The following is a 23,897-nucleotide window of genomic DNA, read 5'->3' as shown; positions in this document are numbered from 1 at the left end:
TACCTGGAGCTGAAGCAGTGCTAACAAGGACCATGTAAAAGGAGCTGTAGAGGTGCCACATCTGTATTTCCCCTGCAGTCTGACTGTGTGGTAGCAGAAACTCAGACAGGGGAGGAGCTGCTGGAGCTTTGCCCAAGGGCAATTACAGTTGCTACTAGAGTGACCCATGGAAGAGCCTCTGAGATATAAATATCATCCTCTCTGTATGGCACTAAACACATCTTACATTTAAGTGGGTTAAGCTCCTGTGAGGAGTCCTGTGTCTGGACTTTCTCTGCTGTCAGCTGAACTGCTTCCTGTAGCTTTTACTGTGACTTATTTTACTAAGACACAGTTTTGAAGACCACCCTCCACAGGCATCCCTAACTCCCAGCTGTTGTCAGAGCACAGCTGAAATACTTAGAATCTAAACAGACAAGTGGTGGTTTGGGGTTTTTTTTGTTTTGTTTCTTTTCCCCTACGCTGCAGGAAAGGCTTCCTGGCTGCAAACTGACATAAAACTTGGTAAACAAACCTGTAGCTGAATTCCTAGGAGCTCTGTCTTTCTGCAAACTTGACTCCAGTCAAAACCAGAAAGAGCGTTTAAATTATTACCAAGTGATTTCCCCAAGCTGCTTACAAAGCAGAAGTTACCCTATTACAGTATTTCAGAGCATCCCACTAACTCATTTGAACAGAAACCTCTGTTTTTATATTTTACCTTCTCCTTTTTTTTTTTTTTTTTTTTTTTTTTTTTTTTTTTTTTTTTTTTGCTCCACACCCCAAAAGCTTTCTAGGTGTTTAATGCCACCACATATCTGAGCAATGTCTGACCAATATTAGTGTCCTGATGTCCATGGCATTTTCAGTACTTGTGTTCCTTACTCAGGTTCAGCTGGAGATGTGTCAATATTGGTTCCAGGAATAACATTGGGTCCTATGCCATCCACAAGAGAATCCCACCGATCAAAATCCTTCTTAAGACCTATAGGATGGGGGAAAGAAAACCAAGTAGCCATGAGTTAAGTAACCAGCTTTTTGTAAAACTGCACTGAATAATGAAATCAATTTGGCAAAGTAGGGAAGGAAAAATGTTTTAAGGAGGAAAAAATTATACTCCAGGTTTTTTTTTGTACCAGGACAAATGTTAGTGATTTTCCTCTGAGTTGCCAAGATTACAAAAGTAACTGACAAACCTCTAGAAGAAGTCTGACTTATTTTTTCCACTGACACACTTATTTTCGTCTTGTTTTAAACTGAATGGTTATATAAAAAGCTTCACAGGAATGAAATATTAGTCAGCTTCATACTTTGCTGTAAACAGATACTTACTCAGATGTTTCTGTAGGAAGGCTAATGAAGCATGATTGCTGATATCAATAGCTTCATTTGGATCTATTTCTCCTTTTAATTTGAAAAATCTTGCAATGATTCCTCCACTCACAAATGTGAAATCAGGAAAGCTCTGATGTACTGACCCCCTGCAAAAACAAAAATTATCAACAGGCTTGTAAGACTACATTAAATTGCCTGATTAAAAGATGCACAGACTTCAGTCAAATGTCTTGGGCTGTCTTTAAGAGAAGATAGAAGAGCTTAATCTCATAAACAAGATTAGCAGGAAATTCTGCCCTAACCACACAAGGGAGGAAGGTTTGTACATGCTTGCTGTAAGTCACTGTAAATGCAACAGCAATAAAGAGCTGGCTTGGCAAAGCATCAAAATCAAGTTGTCTCCCTGCTCAGTAGTGCAGGATAGAGCCATCCCTCCCTGGCTGCAGAACTGCCCCCAGAAAGCTGTTTCAAGTGTTCATGCACAACACTCAGCACAAAGTTTGTGTCCCAGGGCAGGAATGCACACCTTGGAGTGTCTTAAACTTGGGGTTCCTGGCTGCTTTGAGAGGTCTATGTCCCTGTATAGGGGATGTATGGCTGATTTAAACATACAGTGAAAACCTGGGCCGAGGACACACAGTCATAGTATAGTCAGTATCATTTAGGCTGGAAAAGACCCTTAAGATTATTAAATCAAACCATTTACCCAGCACTGCCATTCCATCTCTAAACCATATTCCTCAGTGCCACATCTACACACCTTTTAAACATCTTCAGGGATGGTGACTCCCCAGCTTCCCTAAACAGCCTGGTCCAATGCCTAACAACAGTTTAAATGAAGCAATATTTCCTAATATCCAATCGGAACTGCCCCTGGTATGACTTGAGGCCATTTCTTCTTGTTGCCTGGGAGAAGAGCCTGACCCCCCCGCCTGGTTCCACCTTCCTCTCTGGGAGTTGTAGAGTGAGGAGGTCCCCCTGAGCCTCCTTTTCTCCAGGCTAAACATCCTCAGCTCCTCTTTCTCCTCAAACTTGTGCTCTAGGGACTGTCTGTCTGCAGTTACCTGTGACTGCACAGCTCCAACAAGAGGTTCAACCACAGACAGAAATGATGGCTCCTAGGCACTTACTTGATAGTGATCATCTTCTTGTTTGTGTCATTGGAGATGAGCTTCTTAATCTTTAGGATGTTCTCAGCCCACTGGAATTTTTCAGAGTTGATAAAAAGCAGCGGTTGCTGGACGCTGTTTTGGTAAACGTCATCACCTACAGGAAGCATCCACACATCGAGGGCAATGCCACACCTGCCAAGAACATCTGGATATTGGCACAGAAGCAGAAAGCTTGGGACACGGGAAAGACAAAGTCTCTCTGATATCGAACAGGTAAATTAATCACTTTGTTTCATAATTATCTCTACTCTGGGGGAAGAGAATTAGTCCATTCTTTCCATATGTTGGTCTCCACTGCCAGGTGCAGCTGGACTGCAGGGTCCCACAGTATCATGATATCATAAGATGCAGCTGTTATGTTCCACCACATCCCCACACTTGGAAAAAGCATGGTTGGAGAAAGCAAGACATGCCAAACAACACTCTTCTTGAAGAGCCGATTAGCAGTTGGGGGATCCTAGGTAAAGTGCCCTGCTCCAGACCTCTCAAGTGCCAAATGTCTCTGGCCTTGTTTTGCATACTTACCTAAATCTCATTTCTTTGCTGAGACTTTCAATAACTGTAGCACCACCAAAAGAGTGTCCCATCACAGCTATTCTGCTAGTATCAACAGAATCCTGTCAAAAAAATCCAGGTGCTGTAAGAGACTTTCTTTCCCAAACTTATGTTTTTAAAGGGAATAATTTTTTCAGGCATTAGATCCTACTGAAGTAGGAAGAGCATCATTTCAGCTCCGTTATTCTCTAGCTTTGGATGACCTGAGAATATTTTCAGAGATCTACACAGTGATCTGCAGAATACTTTACATGAACCAGTTTAGAAATGGAAGGGGGAAATGAGAAGCATTATTAGGTGTTTAACAAAATGCAGGTGGCATCTTCCACTCACCTTTAGGCTGTTCCAGTCAAAGTCTGAATGTAATACATTAGTTACTTCCTCTCCGGAATTGATTTTAAGAATGAGATTGAGAGCTTTGATACACTCCTGTGCTCTTTGCTGCACCTGGGGAGAAAGTGAGGTTGGGGCAGAGCAGTGGAAGGAATCATCAGACAACTGCCAGGCTTAAGACGCCCTAGGACACACGACTTACTCTGATAATTTTCCCCCACTATTCTGAACTGCAGAATGGAGCCATCTGACAAACAACAAAATTGGTTTCTGGCGGTGTAAAGAGATGAAGCTCTTGTGTAGAACCTCTGCACACAGAAGCATTTATCCCTGTAACATGCACCAAAGGCCTTCAACTCCTTTGTCCTATCACTGCTTAAGATAAGGGGTTGTTGGGATGTGAAAGGCTTAAGTTGCAAAATTCCAAGGAAGGCTGACTCACTGATGCTTTTCAGGCTCACCTGGATGAGCAAATGTCATTCTATCACTTGCCCCATCACACAATAGCCTTGAAACTGTCTTTACACTGGATAAACCAAACTAAGAAAAAGTGAAGCCCATCCCATTTTTTATATATACTCAACCCTGAAAACTGTAGTGAAGCTGTTGAAAAAAAAGGTTTTCCTTGTTCCATAAGAACAGTTTTTAACTGGTATGTCAGTAAAATAAAAGGTTCAAGAAGAACCAAGGAATAGTAGCGATCTTGGGAACCACAGTGTGTAGGCAGGCAACAAGATGTCTGTGCATCACTGAATTTCAAATAAATCCCAATCTTCTGACTTTACTTGTGAAATTTGCAGACAACAGCTTCTGAAGGTTATTTCCAAGCTCAGACATAACACATTGACACTCACGGGTAGGACACTGTATTCATCCAGGAAGTGACTCTTGTAGTATTGTCTGTATGGCCCAGGGAGATAAAGAGAAGCACCTCCCTGGCTGAGTTTTCATTAACTGGAAAAACCACTCCCATATTTTAAAGGTCAAGTGTATGCTTGGAAGAGCTTGTCAGTATAGCCACATTACATCCAGCTTGGATACTGCTTATAATAAATTGGAAGTCTGCACTGTTTACATTGCTAAAAAACACCTTCAAGTGTGGTAAGGACTATAAAGCAAACATCCCACTCAGAGCAGCCATGATTCATCCTTCCATGAACAGTAAATGAAAGCTAATGCAGGCCTAAGGCCACAGAAACACTTGAACTCAACTCTGTGTCACTTTTAGGCTGGGCTGGGCAGTAAAAGTGTAGGAGACAGAGAAGAAACAAAAAGTTGAGTGGAACCAGAAGAGAAACAGATGACTCAGCTCAAGAGTGCAACTTCGAGAAAAAGCTTTGTTGAGGGAGCAGCTTGTGCTCTGAAGAAAGCTAGTTAGCTGTTCCACCTTCAGGGGCACAGGACTCGATCCATTTTTATATCTCCCCAAGCCATGGCAGAAGACTGCTCCCCTGGCCAAAGGGAGACTCTGCTAGCCCTAAGCACAGCCCTCCTGCCACACTTCCCAGAGCACAGAGCCAGCCCAGGCACCTGCTTATGGCGCAAGCAACGCTCCTCCTCTCCAGTTTTCAGTTTCCTGTAGTAGATCCACTCCTTCTCCATGTTAGGCACAGGCTCTTCCTGTGACTCAGAAACAGACCTTCTTTTACAATAATACGTGGCTGAAGCAGATTCATCTCTGTAATGCCAAGAGGAGGTTATTTCTGGGTGTGCATTCCATTTGGTTTGAGATGAAGTCAGCAAAAGTTTCCAATTTCACTCATCTGAAGAGATCCAGCTATCAGCCAGTGCTGCTGCAATTGCAACCCAAGTGTACACAGACTTTCTAAATAATACAATAACCCCACCAAAACTCCCACCTCCTCTATATTCTTCCCCTACTTTATATTCTAACAATAAGAGTGAGAAAAATAGCACATCTGAAGAATGACAAATTATATCTACCCCAAGACTTTTCATTCTAGGGCTTATCTAAACAAAATTCCCTTTGTTTGGAGAAGGGATGAGCTATGGGCAGTGTGGGCAGGGCTGAAAAAGAGATGTTAGTTTTTCTTTTTTCAGAAAATACAGAAGTTCTTTTTTAGAATAAATAACAATTTTGTTCAATGTGAGAAAGTTACTTTCCACCAGAAATCCAAAATGTGCAGCACACTCACCTGTGCTCCACAGCAGCCACTATAAAGCCCTGAGAAGCCATCTCTATGCAAATAGCAGAATAGATTGTCCTGCAATAAAAACCACACTCTGGTGAGATGTCATTCTTTCAATTCCATTGCTCTTTAAATGCTGACCACACTGGTATGCACTAGTCTCCACTCAATATTTCTTCTCTTTGAATTTGCTACCCAGCAGAGCAAGATTTCGTATGCCAGGTACCAAAGGCTGTTCACAAAACCTTGGTACTGTTTTACTGTCTATTCAGAAAGGAAAATGCCACTGATTTTTAATAAGTAGCACACACAGCACTTTGCATCTTCAAAGAGCTGTCCAAAAATCAACCAGCTAATCTTCACAACATCCTCATGGGCTGGTAAATATCTTCACCTCCATCATACAAAGGGAAAACACAAATGGAGATCTGAACAACCTGGTCTAGGGGAAGCTGTCCCTGCCCACAGCAGAGATGATCTTTAAAGACCCTTCCAACCCACTCTGTTCTATTACTCTGTGACCAGCCATACACCAACCCTGCTGTTGTTTCAGTGGGGGCATAATGACACATGGCAGCCTGTTCTTCAAATCTGTTTCAGCTCCACAAGGATCTCACCCCCCTACTGAAAATCTGTTCAGAACCACTCTTGGAGACTGCTGTCTCCATAGACAACAAACTGCAAAATTACCGAAAAGCTCCAAGTCCATGGGAAAAAACAATAAGTGGGTATTTTTCTCCTGGTTTAAAAGCAGCATTTGACTTTGCAGGACAGGTCACTGAACCTAAATAAAAATGGAATACATCATTATTACTGGAATGAGAGAAAGTGTTTGTTCCTGTGGGAGAGATCCCAAGAATGTAGTGATCACTAATATTAGAGCAATCACCTAAAGATAAGGTGCTACGACTCATCTTTAAAATAGAAAGCAAATATGGATCTGATTCTGAAAATACGTTCTACTTGGCAGAAGATAGTTGTCTTCTCCTCCTCCCATCCACAGCCTGGCACAAGTCTACATATCTCTTAAATCTTCAGTCAGGCATCCAGGTCTTGCTGATATTCAGACCTTAGGATCTCTCTGACTTTTGTATCTTTGCACATTTCCTTGTGGGATTTAAATCACAACACACAGGTGCAGCTGACGTAGAGCAAACTGCCCAGACACTTCTATGCACAGCAGTCAGAGACTGCCTGAGAGCTGGGGTCACATTTAGCACTCTCACTACACAAACCAATCCCACAAAACCACACTTGTTTACTAAAAACTCTTTTTCAGCCCTGCAGCAGTAACACTCATGGAGCATGGCGGCAGTGACAGGAATAAAGGAATAAAACAAGAACAAGTCTTACCAACATAGTAATGGAAAAGCCTTTCTCCTACAACTCGGTACAGATTAAGGAAGTCAGAGAGTCCCTGATAGTATTCTTTGTCTGGAATCCATCGTGCCTCCTCAATATCTGTGGCATCATATGCTGGATAATACAGGCGCAAAAAGCTTCCCTGGGATTAGGAAAAATTAGGGAAAAAAATTAATAATGGTATTTATTTATATATGGAAGAGAAAATGGAAGATTAAAACATTTCTAGAAAAGGTTTTGGTTGCAAGAATGCAGTTCAAGAGAATTATGAGGATCTCATGAGAAAGTTATTATCATATACAGGCTTTGATGCCAATCCTATATCACAATCTTCCTGTGCCTGCAATGAATTTAAAGTAACATGAGATACACATCATCACAGCATAGTTAGCTTAGGGCTTATTAGAAATGCTTCATTTAATTAAGTTAATTATTACAAACACTCACTACCTATTTGCTCAATCCAGCATCTTACTGGATCTTTTCTTCTGTCTTCTTTGCTGGGAATGGTTTGTTGATGTGTTTTGCTAAGTTTTCTAGGGCTGACTGTTGAAGGGGTGACTGAAGATGACCTGAGAGCTGGAGCACCACTCCGAGCATGACAGGCTGAGAGAGCTGGGACTGTTCAGCCTGGAGAAAATAAGACTGTCTAACGTGGCTGTAGTGTTCCTGCCTAAACTGAGCAGAGGCTGTCAGCAAAGCTCTTGGGCAGCTGCACAGCAAGGGAGAACAATACATCGCTCTTCCTCCTCATCAGGAAGTTCACAAGTCTCTTGTGGTCCATCTTTCTAAACACAACTTTGTTATCCTGTGTTTCATCTGCCTCAGTTAAAAACTCTTACTGTCTGTACTCCAGGTATCCCAGGAAAGCACCCAAGCTTTCCACACTCACAGGGACCTTCCATACCCCCTTGTCAGTCTTTTTCCTTTACAGACAGCAGCAATGTACCAATGCACACCACAAAGCAGACTTCCCAGCAGATGAACTGTGTGCGATTTGCATTCTTATTTCCTGATTTGCAAGTGTAATTTGCAACACCCCATTCAAATTCACTGTCTTGCTCCAGCTGTATTTTGATTTTAGCAAGTTACAATCAGGGCCAAAATAAACATGAGCTTTGAAATAAAGCCTGATTTCTTGAACAGTAACATATCAGTTTACCAAAAGTTTGTTTAATGAAGCTTGTTTCTATTCACTTATCAAACTTAAATCAACCTTTGACACAGAGACCATTAGGGAAGAACTTTCCTCCACATTGGTAGTGATATTAACTTGATCTCAGAACAGCCCCAGTGAGCCTCCCCAATGACTAACTGATTACCAGAAAGGGGAAGAGGTTCATTATTTATGCCTGAGAGAACTGCAATTGTTCATAATGCTTATGTAAAAAAACCCACGTGGGCTGACTGCAAAGAGAAACTCATAATTTCTCTGTGCTGATATAGAGTAAGCTCAGTAAAGGAAAACATATGAACCATTGCAAACTGATCCCAAGGTCCACTCCCTGTGGCTACTTTGTGGAGTAAAACCACAGTGTAAATGCAGGTGTATTCTCACAAAGGCAAGAGGATTTGAAATGGAAACTCACAAGCAAGCTCATTACTTGTATTGTTAATGTCCCTGTCTTATTATTGTGACTTCTCAATGCACTAACCTCTTGCAAAATTGACATCCTGTTCATCTTCAGTGAGATAACATCTCAAGAAGACATCTTGTCTTTTACCCTGCAGCTGAAACACTACATAGGCTCATCTCCCAACAATCCTGTTGGGATCTTTGTGATGAGAACAGCCAGAGTCACAGACTGCATGTGGAGTCTCCTCAGGAGCCCAGCGCAAGAGGGAGCAGTGGGGTGGGTGGGAAGAACCCCCTGGGTTCCAGGAGGACACAGTTTCTCTACAGTATCTTGTGTAGGAAAGTCAGAAAGGCAAGGACATTAGAATAGAGAGGAGTTAGCCATGGGAAACGCTTGCAGGTTACGTCCATCTGGTAAATGCCCAGTACACATCCTACACCAGGATGGAGAGGATAGAAAGCTCAGCTGTGAATGTCAGCATGGAGCACACAGGCAAGATCACCTGCTTTAAAACTGCAGCCTGTTGTTTCACTAACATTGTGGCTTAAATTCAAAGAGTCAAGAACTTTACCTCAACTGCATTTTCTGTCATCAGGTCTGTACATCCAACCGAGTGTGGTCCCTTTCCTTCAGGGATCCTGTAAAACTTCTCAGTGCTGCTGGTGCCCCACATTTCCATTGGTGCATTCACCGACAAACCTGGGGGAAAACACAAAGCAAATCAAGAGACCACCATGGCCTCTGTGACCAGACCACCCACACTGAGACAAATCCAGCACGCTGAAAATCCAGAATTAGAAAAATCAAGATTGAGCCAATACAGAAATCTGCTCGTGAGAAACAAAGAAATCCCGAATTGCCAACCTGACCTGTTCTACTCGGGATTTTCCTTGTTGTATCCTGAATCCCAAGGAGCAGACAGCGCCGTGCACTTACAGAACAGTGGGATGAAACCTTTGGCTGGCGAGGCCGCGGCAGCACTCGGGAGCTCTGCGGTGCTACGGACCGCACAAAGGGAGGATTCTGCTGCTCCTCAAGTAAAACCGGCCTGTGCATCAGGGGGAGCGGGATGTCACGGAGAAACACAACGCCGCTGCCATTTTTCCAGCAGGAATGACGAATCCCAGGCTCGGCCCCCGGCGAGACAAGGTCGGGCTGCCCGTGCCGGAGCAGGTGTCGGGGCGGTGTGGCCGAACCTGGGGTCACCCCTCCGCGCCGGGCTGGTCCCGGCGATGCGCAGAGCGCGGGGGAAAGCAGCCGCATCCCGGGCTCGGCTCTATCTGCCGCCGTCTCCTTGGGGAAGGAGACACGACGCCATCCTTCTCCCGATACCTCGCCGCCCGGCCGTGCCGCCCCGGGGCGGGGCTCCCGGTGCGATGTCACGGCTGCTCCTCCCCGGAAAAGCCGCGGGGCCGGCGGCCGCTCCGCCCCGGAAAAGTCCCTCTCAGGCGGCGGCGCGGCGGATCCCGGTCCCGCGAAGATGGTGCGGAAACTCAAGTACCACGAGCAGAAGCTGCTGCGGCGGCTGGACCTGGTGAACTGGGAGGCGTCGAGCGGGAATTTGGCGGAGGTGCGGGCGCTGCGGCGGTACCGGGTGGGCCGGCGGGAGGACTACGTGCAGTACAAGGCGCTGGCCCGCGCCGTGCGCGCCCTGGCCCGGCGGCTCCGCGACCTGGGCCCGGCCAGCGCCGCCTTCCGCGCCCGCTGCGCCGCCGCGCTGCTGGAGAAGCTGCACGGGCTGGGGCTGGTGAACAGCCGGCAGTCGCTGGCCGTCTGCGAGAGCCTCTCGGCCGCCGCCTTCTGCCGCCGGCGCCTGCCCTGCCTGCTGGTGAAGCTGCGCATGGCGCAGAACCTGCGCCACGCCGTCACCTTCGTGGAGCAGGGGCACGTCCGCGTGGGGCCCGAGGTGGTGACAGACCCCGCGCTCCTCGTGCCCCGCGCCGTCGAGGACTTCATCACCTGGGTGGACGCGTCGCGCCTGCGGCAGAAGGTGCTCGACTACAACCAGGAGCGTGACGACTTCGACCTGGCCGCCTAGGGCTGCCCTGCTCACAGGACACGCACACCGATAAGACCACGGCGATGCCACCACGGGATAGTCACACACCTGCAAAGGGAGCCAGAAGGAAGCTGTGTGCTTCCAGTGTCGCATTGACCTGCTCCTGGCTCCCTTTCACAGCTAATGTTTCCATTCATCCATGCAGAGGAACAACCTTTACACATACATTGCTTTGAGAATACAGCCAGTGGCCCAGCTTCATCGCTGTCTCCAGGCATTCCCAGCTTCACTGTCAGCCCAGCAGCTCAGCTCCATCATCATCCCCAATGTTTCCAACTCCATCATCATCCCTGGCATGATGTCCTGGTTCAGGGCAAATTTTCCTTCTCCCCCACTCTTCGCTCTCAGATCTAGTTTTAAAGGTGCAGAACTTATTTCTGGGCTAAAGAGACAGACGGGGATACCAGCATCACCCCAGGACACATCTCAGCTCCATCATCATGCCCAGCTCCCTCATCCTTAAATGTGCATCTCCATCATCCTTACATCCCATAAAAGAAAAGTGCTTGGAAAAGTCTTTGCCCAGTCACAGGAGAGGATTTAGGTCAGCCTCAAGTGCTTGGCAGCTCAATAGTAGCTGCTGGAAGGGGTTTTAAGCCAAGCCAAGTGGTTGTTTTAAGACTGAGTTTAGCTGCTTCACTGCTCTTTGTGCAAGAGGTTGTCCTGGTTCCTCCTTCATCTGCTGAATGCACAGCAATCAGAATTACTTCTGGAAGGGTTTCCCGTGATATCAAGGAACAAGGAGGGGATTTCTGGGGATAAGCATTAAACAAGAAGGCCAAATACCATGTTTCTGGAACTGTTAAAAGTTTTAGCCAAAAATGGAATTAAAAACAAAACAAAAACCAAAAAACTTTGTCATGTGAAGTTGTGAAGGGTAGTTTGATGCTTTGAGTTGTGTCTTTGATGTGTGGGGTTCTAGATGACCATTATGCATCATTTATGATCCATCATAAATTGATCGAACTGGGGAGGTGTTGGAGCAAAAGCTGATCTTACCATAACTGCAGATTTGGGGGAACTTTTGCATTAAGCACATTAGCTAGGGGCTGTTAGGAACTTTGTTCCCTTTTGATAAAAAAAAAGCAAAAAAAACCCAAAAATAAAACTGTTGGGGTTTTTTTTAGTTGGTGAAGAAATGTGTGGACTGCTTTATGATATAGTTTCTCTCAGTTTATTCTGATTTTTAGATGGTCCAGTAAGCCCTGGTTGCCACCTTTCAGAACTTTTTTTAAATTTAAGTTTTTATGTAACTTATGTGAGTCTGGTTTTATTTTAATAGCTAGGAGGCTATTACTGAGTTGTAATGTGTTTATCCTAGGAATGCTTTCTTTCCCTTACCTATAAAAGGATTTGGCAGTAGGTTTAGGAGCAGAGCTGTGACTGTCCATCCCAAATCCAAAGAGCTGGAGTGCAGCTACTGTCAAAGCTCTGGATGTGGATGCCTTCGTGTGGCTTTTTCGAAACAGAAGAAGTGTTCAGGTGAGGTATGTTTTGGAGGCATTGCATGACCACAATCTGTCACCAAATATTATGTCAAGTTTTTGTAAGACAAACAATGTTTACATTTCTTCCCAATCTCATAAGCCAGCTGTATTAAGCAGAACAAATATTAAAGCAGTAATAGATATTAAGAAAAGGACACTAAATGGCTGGATAAACCATTTGCCTACTACTGCTGTTTGTACTTGAATTTATTTCAGTAACCATAACCTCAACAACATCTTAACCGCTTTCTTAAGAGTGTGCATCTTGCTTATGGTAAGAAATGCAGACTGAAAAAAAGTTTCACACCTGAAACATGACTTTTAAACACCTTCCCAGCTTCCCTTTCCTCTAGAACAGGTGCAGGTTAAAACAGTTCTGCTGTGCTTTACTCTTTTGGGGGAATTTAAGTAACAGCACAGTGACTCTGCAGGGCATTTTACTACTGAGATGCTAAACTCCTGCTCTGCCCAGTGTGTCCAGTCCTTGGAGGAACTGCAGAAAAGGAAATATCAAACCTCCAGCCTGTCAGCCTCTGAGTTCACATCATCAGACCATTCCTTTTGTATGAAACCTGCATTTTATTGTTCATCTGTGCACCTTCAGCATCTGTAGTAGAAGAGAAATAATCCTGTAGACTCTTAAATTAAGCAGGGGAATTGATTTCCCTAGAAATATGTGGGATAACAGCATCCATGACCCCTGCTCTCCTCCTGTGGTACTGGAAATCAAATTCTTAGTTCTCTGAGAAATCAGGCTGTGTGTTTTAAGTCTGGAATTTCTTAACTGTGCTGGTTGTACAGTAGCTGAGACCTGAGATGAGTGTCCTGCTCCTCAGTTTTTAGCAGCTGCTGTCCTCACACATCCCTGACCAGAGTTGGGTACACTTTAAGTACAATAAACAGACAAAATGGAGGTTCCAGCAGCACAGCCACATTCCTGCTGGTGATTACAACCAGGGAAATGATGGCTTCCTCATGTTCCATTGTGCTTTTGCCTTTAGTTCCTGGGTTTGCATTTGTTTTCCAGAGCTGACATGCTGTGGCCACTGCTGGGTCATTCCTTCAGCAGTTCTGGATCTGGGGATTGAAAGGGCACAGGAAGTAGCTCCGACAGCCTTTCCCAACACTTGGATAAACATAGAGGCTTTTGTTAAATTCCAAGGCTGATCCAATGTCAGTAAAATTGGCACAGCTGCCATGGGCCTGTGTGAACTGGCATGAGGTTATGATCCAACATTGCCCTTTTTTGGGCCAGGTCCTTCAAACTCTTCCCCTCCAGTGCTCTGGGGACTTGCAGCAGAACTTATGCATGTGAGAGTAACAGGATGGGGTCCTGGGTGTCACTGTGCTTCTTCCCTGTACCTTCTGAAGTGGGCTTGATGTTCCTCAGGCGCCCCAACATCTCCATGGGTCTTGTGGGAAGTTGCTGCTGCAGGACAGAGGAGGGTGGTGCTGGTGATGGGGCAAACTCACTCCATCCCTGACAAAACTTGGTCACTGCCACCTCCATATGTGCCTGTCCCAGGAGCTGGGGGGTGCAGGGGCACCAGCTTCTCCAGAAAGGGAGAACAGGGCTGCAGAGGGGTCTGGGAAGTGCAAAAGCCATTGGCAAACAACGAGCAGTTTCCAGGCAGGAGCTCTCACATGGATAGTGGGCAGCAGGAAAGGAGGTTTTACCAGGGCCTTTGGTTTTAGGTTTGATGGGGTTATTTTTTTCTCTTTTTTTTCCCTTTTCTTTTTTTCTTTACTTTTTTTTTTCTCCTGACCTTGGCTTTCCCTTTATTTGAAGGCTGCCGAAGCAGAGCAGCTGAGGCTGAGGAATGTGGGGGAGCTGAAGGAAGGAGTCCTTCACACTGACGCCTTTTGTGCTGCAATGTGTAAAAGGCTGAGGCTGTCACTGAAATGCAAATGTGGCTTTTCACTGATCTAAGCTCCATTTTTTTCCCAGTAAACAAGAATGCTGCATGTTTTAAAGGCTGCTTCCATCCGACGTTTTGGTGTGGCTTAAGTGCTGACCTCAGTTAATCACTGACAGCACATCACCATGAGCCTTGGGGCTCAGGAAGGATGGTACATCCCCCTTCTCAAGATGGGAAATGGAGACTGAGAAACAAAGTGGAATTGGGCAATTCTCATGTTTTTGGGTGGTGGTCCTATATCCTGGTCAGGGCCTTCTAACCTTGCTGAAGAGCACTTCCCCATGCTCATCTCTGCAGCACTCCCCAGTAAGAAACCCCATAGCAGATGGAAGTGTCACTGTCCCCTTTTTGAGCTCTGAATAACGTTTTAAATACATCCCCTGGCAGATCTGACCCTGGAGATTGAACCAAAGAGCCATTTCTCATCACCAGGGCTTGGGATCACCTTAGTCCCTATCCCAGAAGCTAAAACACTTCAATATTCACTGGGTCTGGGGGATTATTATCTTAAGCGTTATGTCAGCATTTACATGAGAGCCCCAGCTCTTGTCCCTGCTTTTAAATACACCATTTTTGCCAGTGAAGCATCTTTTCTGACCCACTGCTTGCTGGTTTGGGTCTGCAGCAGGACTTTGTAGTGGGAAGCCTGCCTGCTGGGAACCATCCCCTCTCACTTCTCTGCAAGTACAACAGTCTCTTCCTCCCTCGTATCAGCTGATTTTGAAGACAGAAAGTATTTTGCACCCAGCAGGCAGAGAAAGAGGAGGCAACCCATTAATGAGAGATGGAGATCTGAGCATGTCCCATTCCTCCTGAGGCTGCAGTTAGGGGATCCTATGTGTCTCCAGCAGGGTTTCACCACAGTTTGATCCCACATGTCCCCAGCAGTAAATCACAGTTTCTGGGCTGCTGTGAACACGTCAGTGGGGTTGGTGCCCAGGCAGCACCACCACCCTCGATCCCGATCATTATTTACAACATGTATTTATCAAACCAAATATTCAGCGGAGCCACCACCTGCAGCTCCTGGAGAGGCTGGGATGGTTGTGTCACAGGGTAAAGTGCAGGCAGGCTGTCCCGGCGGGTCCGTGTGGCTGACATGGCAGTCCTCGACTTGTCCCTTGTACCCGAGCTTGGACTTGAAACACGCCAGAGGAGCCACGTCCTAAAACCACCTTCTCTCCACACCAGCTCCAAGAGCAGCTGGGGTGCAGGGTCCCATGCACATATCGGGATGCTGGGTTTGGAGAAGGTGAATGCTGGTGCTGGAAGAGCACTCAAAGCTCCTACACCTTGTCCCACTCAGCTTCCCTGAAGAATTTAGGTGGGGAAGGAACGCTGGAAGTCACCTAATCCAAACACCGCTCAAAGCAGGGCACACATGGGGCTGCCTCAGGTCTGCATGTCTCAATGCTGGACACCTGAAGCACAGTTTAATCATTCTCGCTGTGAATTATCTTTTCCATCTAGTCGGAGTTTTCCCTGCTGCAGCCTGGGACTGCTGCATGCAATCCCCATGCTGGACACAGCCGTGTTTGAGGTGGGATTTATTTCCCTGAATGCTGTCCACACACGGACAGGCGAAGGGACATGTCCCCCGTTACCCCTGTCACCCCATTACCCGGAGTGAATCTCACCCTTCCGCAGGGACACACAGGGATTTGGGGCTGGAAGGAAGGAAGGAAGGAGGGAAGCCGAGGTGCGCGATCCCTCGAGGGCTGGGAACAGGGAGTGTGAGCAGTGAAGCTGCCTGAGGTGCTGCGCAGAAATTCCCCTCACGTCACCATTGCTCCTCCCGTGCTCCCCCCAATCCTTTTTTTTGCTCTTTGCAGGGCTTCACGTACCTGTTGTGCGGTGTCCTGGCTGCCCCCTGCTCCCGTCCCGCCGTCCAGAGGAGCAGGATGTCCCCTCTGGCCACCCACGGCCCTCCGGAGCCCGGAGGCGGCGAGCAGCGGCTGCTCCCTCAGGAGGCGGCCTCTGTCGCAGCCACGGCGACTGCCGGGCTCTCCCCGAAGGGGAGGGACCAAACTCTGCCTTAGTTTTCAGCTGAGACAATCTTTCTGGGAGAAATCTTCCCTGGGCCTGGAAAACAAGTTTCTGGCATGGAGCCATCCCCAACACAGCCTGCGCGTCCCAGCGGAGCCCGCGGCCGCCGAGGTGCTGGGCAGTGCCCCGGTACGGCAGGGACACGGTCATGTGTGGGCTCCTTGTCTGTGAGCTCTGGATCTCCCGGCAGGGGCTGGGTCAAGCAGCAGGAACCCCACGAGAAAATTCCCCCGGATGGGTTGCAACACCCCGTGGAGGAGCTGCAATGCCTGTGGCCGGGTGAGCGGCGGGGGACGGTGCTTTGGCTCAAGGTTGTGCTGTAAAAATACAAATCTTTTCCTCTGTCCTTATGAGAAGGGGATAACCGCAGTCTAGGGAGGCAGATCCCACTTTTGGGTACGACATCTGGGGTGGCTGAAGGGGGATTTAGCACAGGTCCCTGCTTGTGGGGCAGATCTGTGCTCACCCCCCCCCCCCCCCCCCCCCCCTTTGCTTAGTCCTGGCATTTGCCCCCTCAGTAATGCTGAATTCAGGGAATTCACCTGAAAAACAGTAATAAAATATTAATTTTGTGAGAGATCAATGGCTGTGAAATACCCCATGAGCTTCAAGGCTAGCAAAGGGAGGCAGCAGGGGAGGAGGGGAGGTAGAATTTGGCTTGGCTTAAATTGCTTATGAAGTTACCCCTGTGGGCTGTTCCCTTGGAGAGCTGCTGAGCTCCTGCCTTGGGATCAGCATCTTCCCTTCCCTTTGGATGTAGGTATGAGCTGAAGCTGGAAAAGAATAAGAAAGTTGCATGAAAAGGTCCAAGATTTTTTTTTTTCTTGTACTTTTGTCCAGTTCTCATTTCAGTGATGGGCTGGATGCATTAACATTTGACATTTTCAGGATAGATTTCATGTAGTTGAAATGTGTTGGAGAACAAGTCAGAATATCTCTTTTTAATCTAAAGGAACAGGTTCTTCAAGGTTAGTGAGAGACAATTAGGAGGAGGAAGCAGTACACAGATGGTTAGGGTAACAGAGATCCCATGATACTTTTTTGGCCCACTAGGGGCTCCAAAATTTATTTTTCTTTTTAATATATTCAGATTTTCCCAGATGTGCAGGAGTCAAACTCAGTAGAAGACAGATATGGGATTTTGGATCTTATCTACACAGTCCAGCCATCCAGGTGTGAAACAGGCTATGAATCTTAGTTTAGGACCATTCGTCCTTGCCCTATCATCTCTTTTAATAAGCTTAATTATTATTACCCCTTTTTATAATTTTCACCACAGAACATCAGAGGATGCTTGCATAAATGTTTCTGTCATTGCAACAGAATGCTACCACTAAGAGACCTGCAGCACTGGCAAGGGAGGAGCCAGTTCCCATGGTTAGTGAGCACAACAAACCTGTGACAAATGTTCAATGTAGCTTTAGCTACAAGTTCTTTATATAAAGAACTGCACTTTGCTGCAGATTTCTGTGTCTACAGACCAGAAGTCACCATCAGTCTGTGATCACTGGTTTGAAGATTTTTTTTTTATTTTTTTTTTTGCCTGTGATTCCTTTTTCCTTATTTTTGGACAAATCTTGGTTTCTCATGGTGCCTGTCTCATTTTTAATCCAGGTGCTGCTTGATCTATTGAAGCTGCTGAGAGGAGCTGACCCATTGGTGAACACCCACTGAACAACCATGCCTCTGTTAGCAGGTGCCTTCCTGAAGAGTGCAGCATGACAGAGCTCCATGAAGCCGTGGCTGTGGGCGACTATGACCTGGTGAAAAAGATTTTGAAGGCAGGGCGCTGCAACCCAAACCAGAAGGATGTCGACTGGCATGACAGGACCCCCCTGCACTGGGCTGCTGCCAAAGGTAAAGACACCCCCAGCTCTGCTGCCTCTGTGAATGGACATCATAAAAGGTGATGCTGATCACCTGCAACTTTATCTGGCAAAATCTCAGCTTGTATTTGGTAATTTTGTCCCTAATGAGCAAAAAAAGGTTAAATATCCATTTAAATGGGAACTTTGCTGACAAAATAGTTTATGGAACTGCTGTTGAAATTATTTTTAGCTTTTTTCTTCCATCCACACCAATTTGCAATTTACATGATGTACACATAGGGAATGGCTGCTTTTCCCCCCCTTACTTTTCTAAGAGATGACTCCATGGGTTTATTTCTCATGTACACCTGTGGGAAAGAGCAGGAAGTCAAACCCACTGTATTTACACCGTGTATTTATCAAACCAAATAGAAAAAAATAATAACTGTGTTTTTACATTGCTCTTTATATTCCACCTCTTGAATGAACAATGCAGGACCAGAGCTGTTTGCAGCTCCCATTTGGTCCTTCACCTTCAGAAGTGTCTGGTAAACTCAAATATGCCTTTACAGCCCAAAAAAGAGATGATGCAACAATAAATAATGTATAATTGTACACAGTGTAAAATGGGAAACTAGACCTCTACTCCTCTGTGATACAGTGTTTGTTGGGATCTCATGTCATCATATCTGTCTTTGCTCAGAAATCAAGTGTGTGATTTCCTGTTTTACACTTAAAATCATGTTTTTGTTTTGTTCTGATGGATTATTAGGCATTTAAACATCAGCAAAGGGGACTGAGCCGCTTAACAAAAATGAGTGAGAAGCTGACAGAGTCTAGATGTGATTTGGAATAGTCTAGCTCAGTCAAGGCAGTGTGAAGTGGTGTAGAAATAACTTTTTTTGCTTCTTTAAGGAATTTCACTAGTTAGAAAAATGTGAAGGTGAATGAAAAAAGCAGTAGTTTCTCTACCTGCTATCCAAAAAAACTTTGTTTTAGTAAAGCTGTTCACAGATTTTTCCATTCTCAATGTTGAAATTTTATTTTGCAATTGAACTAAAAACCAAAATGAAGCAATGAAATAGCCAATTGGTCAATGACTAATTGACATGTGCTGTTCAGAAATTAGAAAGCTTTTTGATTTGGTTGTTTTTGTTGTAAATTTCTTCTGGAAACAGTCTAGTTTGGGAGAAAATAACCAGCATTTTCTATGCTGGTTAGCATATCAGTATCACTGATGTGATAAACCAAATAGTCAGGTGGGTGAAATCCTTGTCTGAGGGAATTATGACCAGCTGTGTGTGACCACCCTCTGCATCCTGAAGATATAAATTCTAAAGCATCTTCTCTCCCTGTTTTGCTGCGCGTTGCCAGGGCGGCCGGACCTGGTCAGGCTCCTGGTGGATCACGGTGCCCGGCACTGCCTGCGGAGCGATGTGGGCTGGACCGCGGCTCACTTCGCTGCCGAGGCGGGGAAGCTGCCGGTGCTCCGCGCCCTTCACTCCCTGCACGCTGCTATGGATGCCGCCGACCTCTTCGGAGACACTCCACGGAGGCTCGCGGAGATCTACGGACACCGGGAGTGCTCCAAATTCTTGGAAAAGTGAGTGGTGGTGGCAGGTCTTGCTGCGGCTGCGGTGAAAATTAACCTCACTGCCCAACAGAGGACCAGAACACACACAGTGTGTTACTTACCTTCCCACCCAAAGCCTGCTAAAGCTCTGACACACAGGCTGTAGTGGACGAGCAAACATGGGCCTGTCACGGGGAAGCCGTGAGAAGACATTCTTTTATTCCCCTGCCTCCTGCGGTTTCCCTTAGTATGTTTTCAAAATCGTTACCACTTCATGACATCACTGTTTTTGTAAGGATGTTGCAGAGCCCTTATTAAGCAACAGAAATGAAAGCAACAACTGACAAGTGTTAACCCCTTACAGTGGTGAATAGCAAATACACGGGTTGAGTTGTTTAGGAACAGCCCTCTGCAGCTGTGTGTGTCTGTGTGTGTATATATATTTATATGTATATCATTTGGCTTTCTTATAGTAAAGAAAAAAAGCCACCCTATTTTTTACATAATCACTGTAAATTAGACCATTTAATAGCACAATCATATAGTACTTCCAAATTTTGGGAAAAGCCGTGCTGTCTTAATTGCTTACAGTTAACACTATGGCAGTACATGCCATAAGAAATATGCTTTTTAATGATTCCCAATTACCATTCCTGTTTTTCAGCTGTTGGCTTGACTCACAGGTATTTTCATCCTTGCAAAGGTGTTTCCCTGGATCAGGATGCTTTACTGCAGAAGTTTGAACTGTGTCCCATCCTGTATCTCTCTAAAGGAGTGGGACAGATCACCAGAGGTCAACAGCTTGTTCAGTGCAAGCCACAGTCCCAACACTGCTTTAATTTGATACACTGCCCACAAAAAATATACTGCCAGACACTGGAGTGCTGAGAGCTCCCAAAGGTGTTTTCTGCCTGGGTTTTTCTGTAACTTTACAGTCCCATCATCATCCTTCACTGGCATCTCTTTTACCACTTCCACATTCTCAAGACTGCTTTGGTACCATGAATATCCTGTATTTTTTAATAGACATTTATCCAACTCAAAGTATCTAACTTGCCAGTGCAGCACGTAAGCTGCCAAGTTCAAAATCAGGCATGGTGACAGGCAAATATCTGAGGAGGCCAGTGCCTCACAAATGCCACTTTTCATTAATCCATATAAACTTTTCTGTAGGTACTGCTGTCCTTCTGCTGTACTTCTACAGCTTAGTTCCTGCTGAAATGCCCCATGCCCACCTTTTATCTTGACACATGAGAGTCCTTCCATAAGAAAATACAACCAAACTGCAGAATTCCCCTGTAAGAGCTCAGAAAACTCTGTAGCGGAGGCACAAGCTCTGGTTTCCAAGCTCTGGCTGTTGGAAGCTGCTGATAGCTTTGCATTTTAACTGCCCACCCAAACACAGAATAATAGAACGGTTGGAAGGGACATTAAAGCTCATCTCATTCCAATCCCTTACCATGGACAGGGACCCCTTCCACTAGACCAGATTGCTCAAAGCCCTTTCCGCTGTGATGGAGCTGAATACCCAGAGTGGGGCATCCAGACTATCTTAGAGCTTAAAGCCTTTTTGGTTTTGGAACTGACATGCTGTCATCTCCCACTATTCACCACTTTCCTTCCACACAGATGTATCAGCTCTTCTTATTCTCAGACCTTCAGTTTAAAGGCATTTAGGCAGCCAGCAGCTGATAAGGAAGCTTTGAAAATTAGATTTTTTTACTACCTAGCCAATGTCTAGGTAGTAAAGCTCAGGTATGAGAATGGGGCATTGTCTTCCAGTAGAGATTCTCTTTATACTCTTTTCAGCTCTTGGCATACTTAGTTTCTATACCAGAACAGGTAAATATTATCTAACCTAGAGGGTGAAAGTCTGCAGACTTCTTTCCCTTAGATGAAAAACTTATAGCAATTACTTGCTTATTCAATGCTGTCCATTTTGCACTAATCTCACCAGTAATTCCTGCCAAGTCTGTAGCATTTGCTATGCTCTGGATGTGCTCCAGAGCCATGGGAGTGAGCTGACAGCAGTGGTAGGGGAATTGCCTGGATGATGCCAAAGGGCAATGCCTGTGGCAGGCAGAGGTGCCTGGGAGAATCACTGACAGATTGATTGACAGAATGATTGACATCCTGGTCTGAGACATGTTAGCAACAGCCTATGGTGACTGAGGTCAGCTGATGAAGGGCTTTCTGTGGTGAATGACTGATTTAAGGTGGAAAACTTTTCTTTCAGAACCGCATGCTGGCCTGACTCACCCCACAGGTGCATGGCTCAGCATGGCTGGGAGATCTAATGACGAGGAAGATGCTTCAAATGCCCACTCTAGAACATTTTATAATACACTAAAGGCTTGTACAATCATCTCATGGCTATAACCCAGCCTGTGGGCAGCCAAGAGTTTATCACTGAAGCTCAGGAATGCTTTTTAAAAACAGTCACTATAATTTATGACCACAGTGGATGCTTTCACCTTCACACACTGGTGTCACATCACCAAACTTGGAGTAAACTAGGAGGAACGGTTGTCACTTGTAGTGTAATTTCGATTACAGTCTGCTCCTTCAGATGTGCAGAAGGTCCCAGAGGTGATGTCCAGGGTCAGGCAGTGCCAAAGGGTACAGGTCAGTACTGTGTGTGGTGCAGACAGAGAAATAAGAGTGTGCTTGCACAAAATGCTGCACAGCACAGAGCAGCTCTGCTCTCCACTCAGTGGTGTGTGTGGGATATAAATATGAGGAACATTTTGTTACACACCCTCCCTGTCAGTTTTGGATATTTGTCTGTCACACAAAAAGAGAGAAAAGGCAATTTTTAAAACCATCTGAGGGTCTGCACCAACTGCAGGGCTGATGTGCATATCTACACAGATCTATGAGCATTCTAATCCTTCCTGAATCCAAATTCAGCCCACTCTAGCACCATGTGACCCTTGCATGCTGTTTGTTGGTCCCCAGGTGTTGCCAGCTGGATGAACTACCTGCCTCCCTGGGCTGGGCCACTGAATTATGCTGAGGACTGCACCCACATGGAAATATTACATGTATCAACATGGAAATATTATTAACATGCAAATATTAGGAATATTCTGCTGCTGAGTATCAGTTCCATTCATGGAGGTTTGCATGAACATGCAAAAGTTAGGAAACAGCTGCTTTCAAAACAGCTGCTTCTGAATAGCAAATGCATATTTTGCATTAGATTTGGTTTGCTTGAGAAGGGCTTTACTCTTGATGTTATGAAACCTGCCAAGAATGGCACAGAGACCCTCAGCCCGTGTCTGCTGCCAGCCTCTCTGCAAAGTGCCAGCTGTTGAAATTGTACCAAAGGGTCCTGCTATCTAAGAGTAGGGCATGTATATACTCATGTGTAAACAAATAAATAAATAAATAAATGTTTATATTTAAAAATGTATAGGAAAAGGTTTCTTGCCCTTGCGAGCAGATACTTAATAGAAGACAATAGGGTAATTCAGTTGGAAGGGACCTACTGCTAGTCCTGTGGCCTGACCACTTCAGGACTGACCAGAATTTAAAGCACCTTATGAAGGGCATTTTCCAAATGCCTCTTAAACACCAGCAGCCATGGGGCATCAACCACCACTGTCAAACATTGGCTCTTTGGAGACCTTAGAGCACCTTTCAGTACCTGAAGAGAGCCTACAAGAGAGCTGGAGAGGGACTTTGGACAAGGGCATAGACAAGGGGGAATGGCCTGGGTAGGTAGGATTAGATATATTAAGAATAAATTATTGCCTGTGAGGGTGGTCAGGCTCTGGCACAGGTTGCCCAGAAAAGCTGTGGCTGCCCCATCCCTGGAAGTGTTCAAGGCCAAGCTGGGTGGGGCTTTGAGCAACCTGGTCTAGGGGAAGGTGTCCCTGTCCATGGCAGAAGGTATGGAATGAGATAATGTCCCTTCCAACTGAAACCATTCTGTGATTCTATGACATAGAAAGCGCACATGATGAGATCCATCAGTATGGAGCTGCTGGCTTTGCTCTGTGCTGTCAGCTAGAACAGCATTGCACTCATGTGACAGAAATGCTCTATTACAAAAAAAAAAAAGGATTTTTCCTGATATTGGATGGTGTTTCTGACAGAGATTCCTGAATCCTGAGTGCCTACAAAATCAGAGCCCTGCAGGAAGAGGAAAGAGTTTGTCTTCTCTTGTGGAAGATTTACACTTGGAATGTCCATGTCTAGATCCAGGCAGTGCTGGGGCCCAGGGGCTCCCTGTGAGGGGAGTGTGCAGGGTGGCTGTGCTGATGGACACCCTGTCCCCTCCAGAGCCAGCTGAGTGGGGCTGGTGCACAGGACAGGGATTCTGTGCTGGCTGTCACATTCTCAGGGGTTTCATGGGGATGTAAGGAGGGACCCCAGTGTCGTTCTCTGGGACTGTGGTGTTTGTGTGGTAACATCTGCAAGGTGCTGGATTTTCCTGCTGAGTCTTGCAGTATGTAAGGTTGTGAGGGATGGATGTAGGACATAAGATGGATCTTTCAGGGCTTTCCTGTGAAAGTGTTGGGATTGTCATGTTAAAGG

At 45.8% G+C, this 23,897-nt stretch overlaps 3 protein-coding genes across 4 annotated transcripts; 2 read left to right on the top strand and 1 right to left on the bottom strand.

Annotated features, from left to right (window-relative positions):
• Positions 1 to 692: 692 nt before the first annotated feature.
• On the bottom strand, positions 693 to 16,152 carry PLA2G7 (phospholipase A2 group VII). Of its 2 annotated transcripts, none has more exons than XM_041426112.1 (11): positions 15,773 to 16,152; positions 9,035 to 9,162; positions 6,878 to 7,028; positions 6,215 to 6,308; positions 5,531 to 5,599; positions 4,905 to 5,052; positions 3,375 to 3,488; positions 3,012 to 3,103; positions 2,445 to 2,618; positions 1,312 to 1,460; positions 693 to 964 (listed from the first exon to the last, which is right to left on the bottom strand). In XM_041426112.1, exons 1-11 carry the CDS (start codon positions 16,122 to 16,124, stop codon positions 861 to 863), a joined length of 1,575 nt encoding a protein of 524 aa, XP_041282046.1. In that variant the 5' UTR covers positions 16,125 to 16,152; the 3' UTR covers positions 693 to 860. The 2 variants fall into 2 exon arrangements, with proteins under 2 accessions (XP_041282046.1, XP_041282045.1); XM_041426111.1 differs by lacking the exon at positions 15,773 to 16,152 and adding an exon at positions 9,333 to 9,846.
• Positions 9,900 to 12,145, top strand: IMP3 (IMP U3 small nucleolar ribonucleoprotein 3). The gene has a single exon (XM_041426114.1). It carries the CDS (start codon positions 9,944 to 9,946, stop codon positions 10,499 to 10,501), a length of 558 nt encoding a protein of 185 aa, XP_041282048.1. The 5' UTR covers positions 9,900 to 9,943; the 3' UTR covers positions 10,502 to 12,145.
• On the top strand, positions 16,122 to 19,511 carry ANKRD66 (ankyrin repeat domain 66). Its single transcript, XM_041426115.1, has 3 exons — positions 16,122 to 16,253; positions 17,668 to 17,831; positions 19,157 to 19,511. The coding sequence occupies exons 1-3, from the start codon at positions 16,123 to 16,125 to the stop codon at positions 19,387 to 19,389; spliced, it is 528 nt and encodes a 175-aa protein (XP_041282049.1). The 5' UTR covers position 16,122; the 3' UTR covers positions 19,390 to 19,511.
• Positions 19,512 to 23,897: the final 4,386 nt, after the last annotated feature.

The sequence above is a fragment of the Onychostruthus taczanowskii genome, unplaced genomic scaffold (assembly GCF_017590055.1).
Source record: "Onychostruthus taczanowskii isolate IOZ18803 unplaced genomic scaffold, ASM1759005v1 scaffold90, whole genome shotgun sequence".
Taxonomy (NCBI): Eukaryota; Metazoa; Chordata; class Aves; order Passeriformes; family Passeridae; genus Onychostruthus; species Onychostruthus taczanowskii.
The sequence above is the reverse complement of the archived record's forward strand: the minus strand, read 5'-3'. Positions and strand labels throughout refer to the sequence as shown.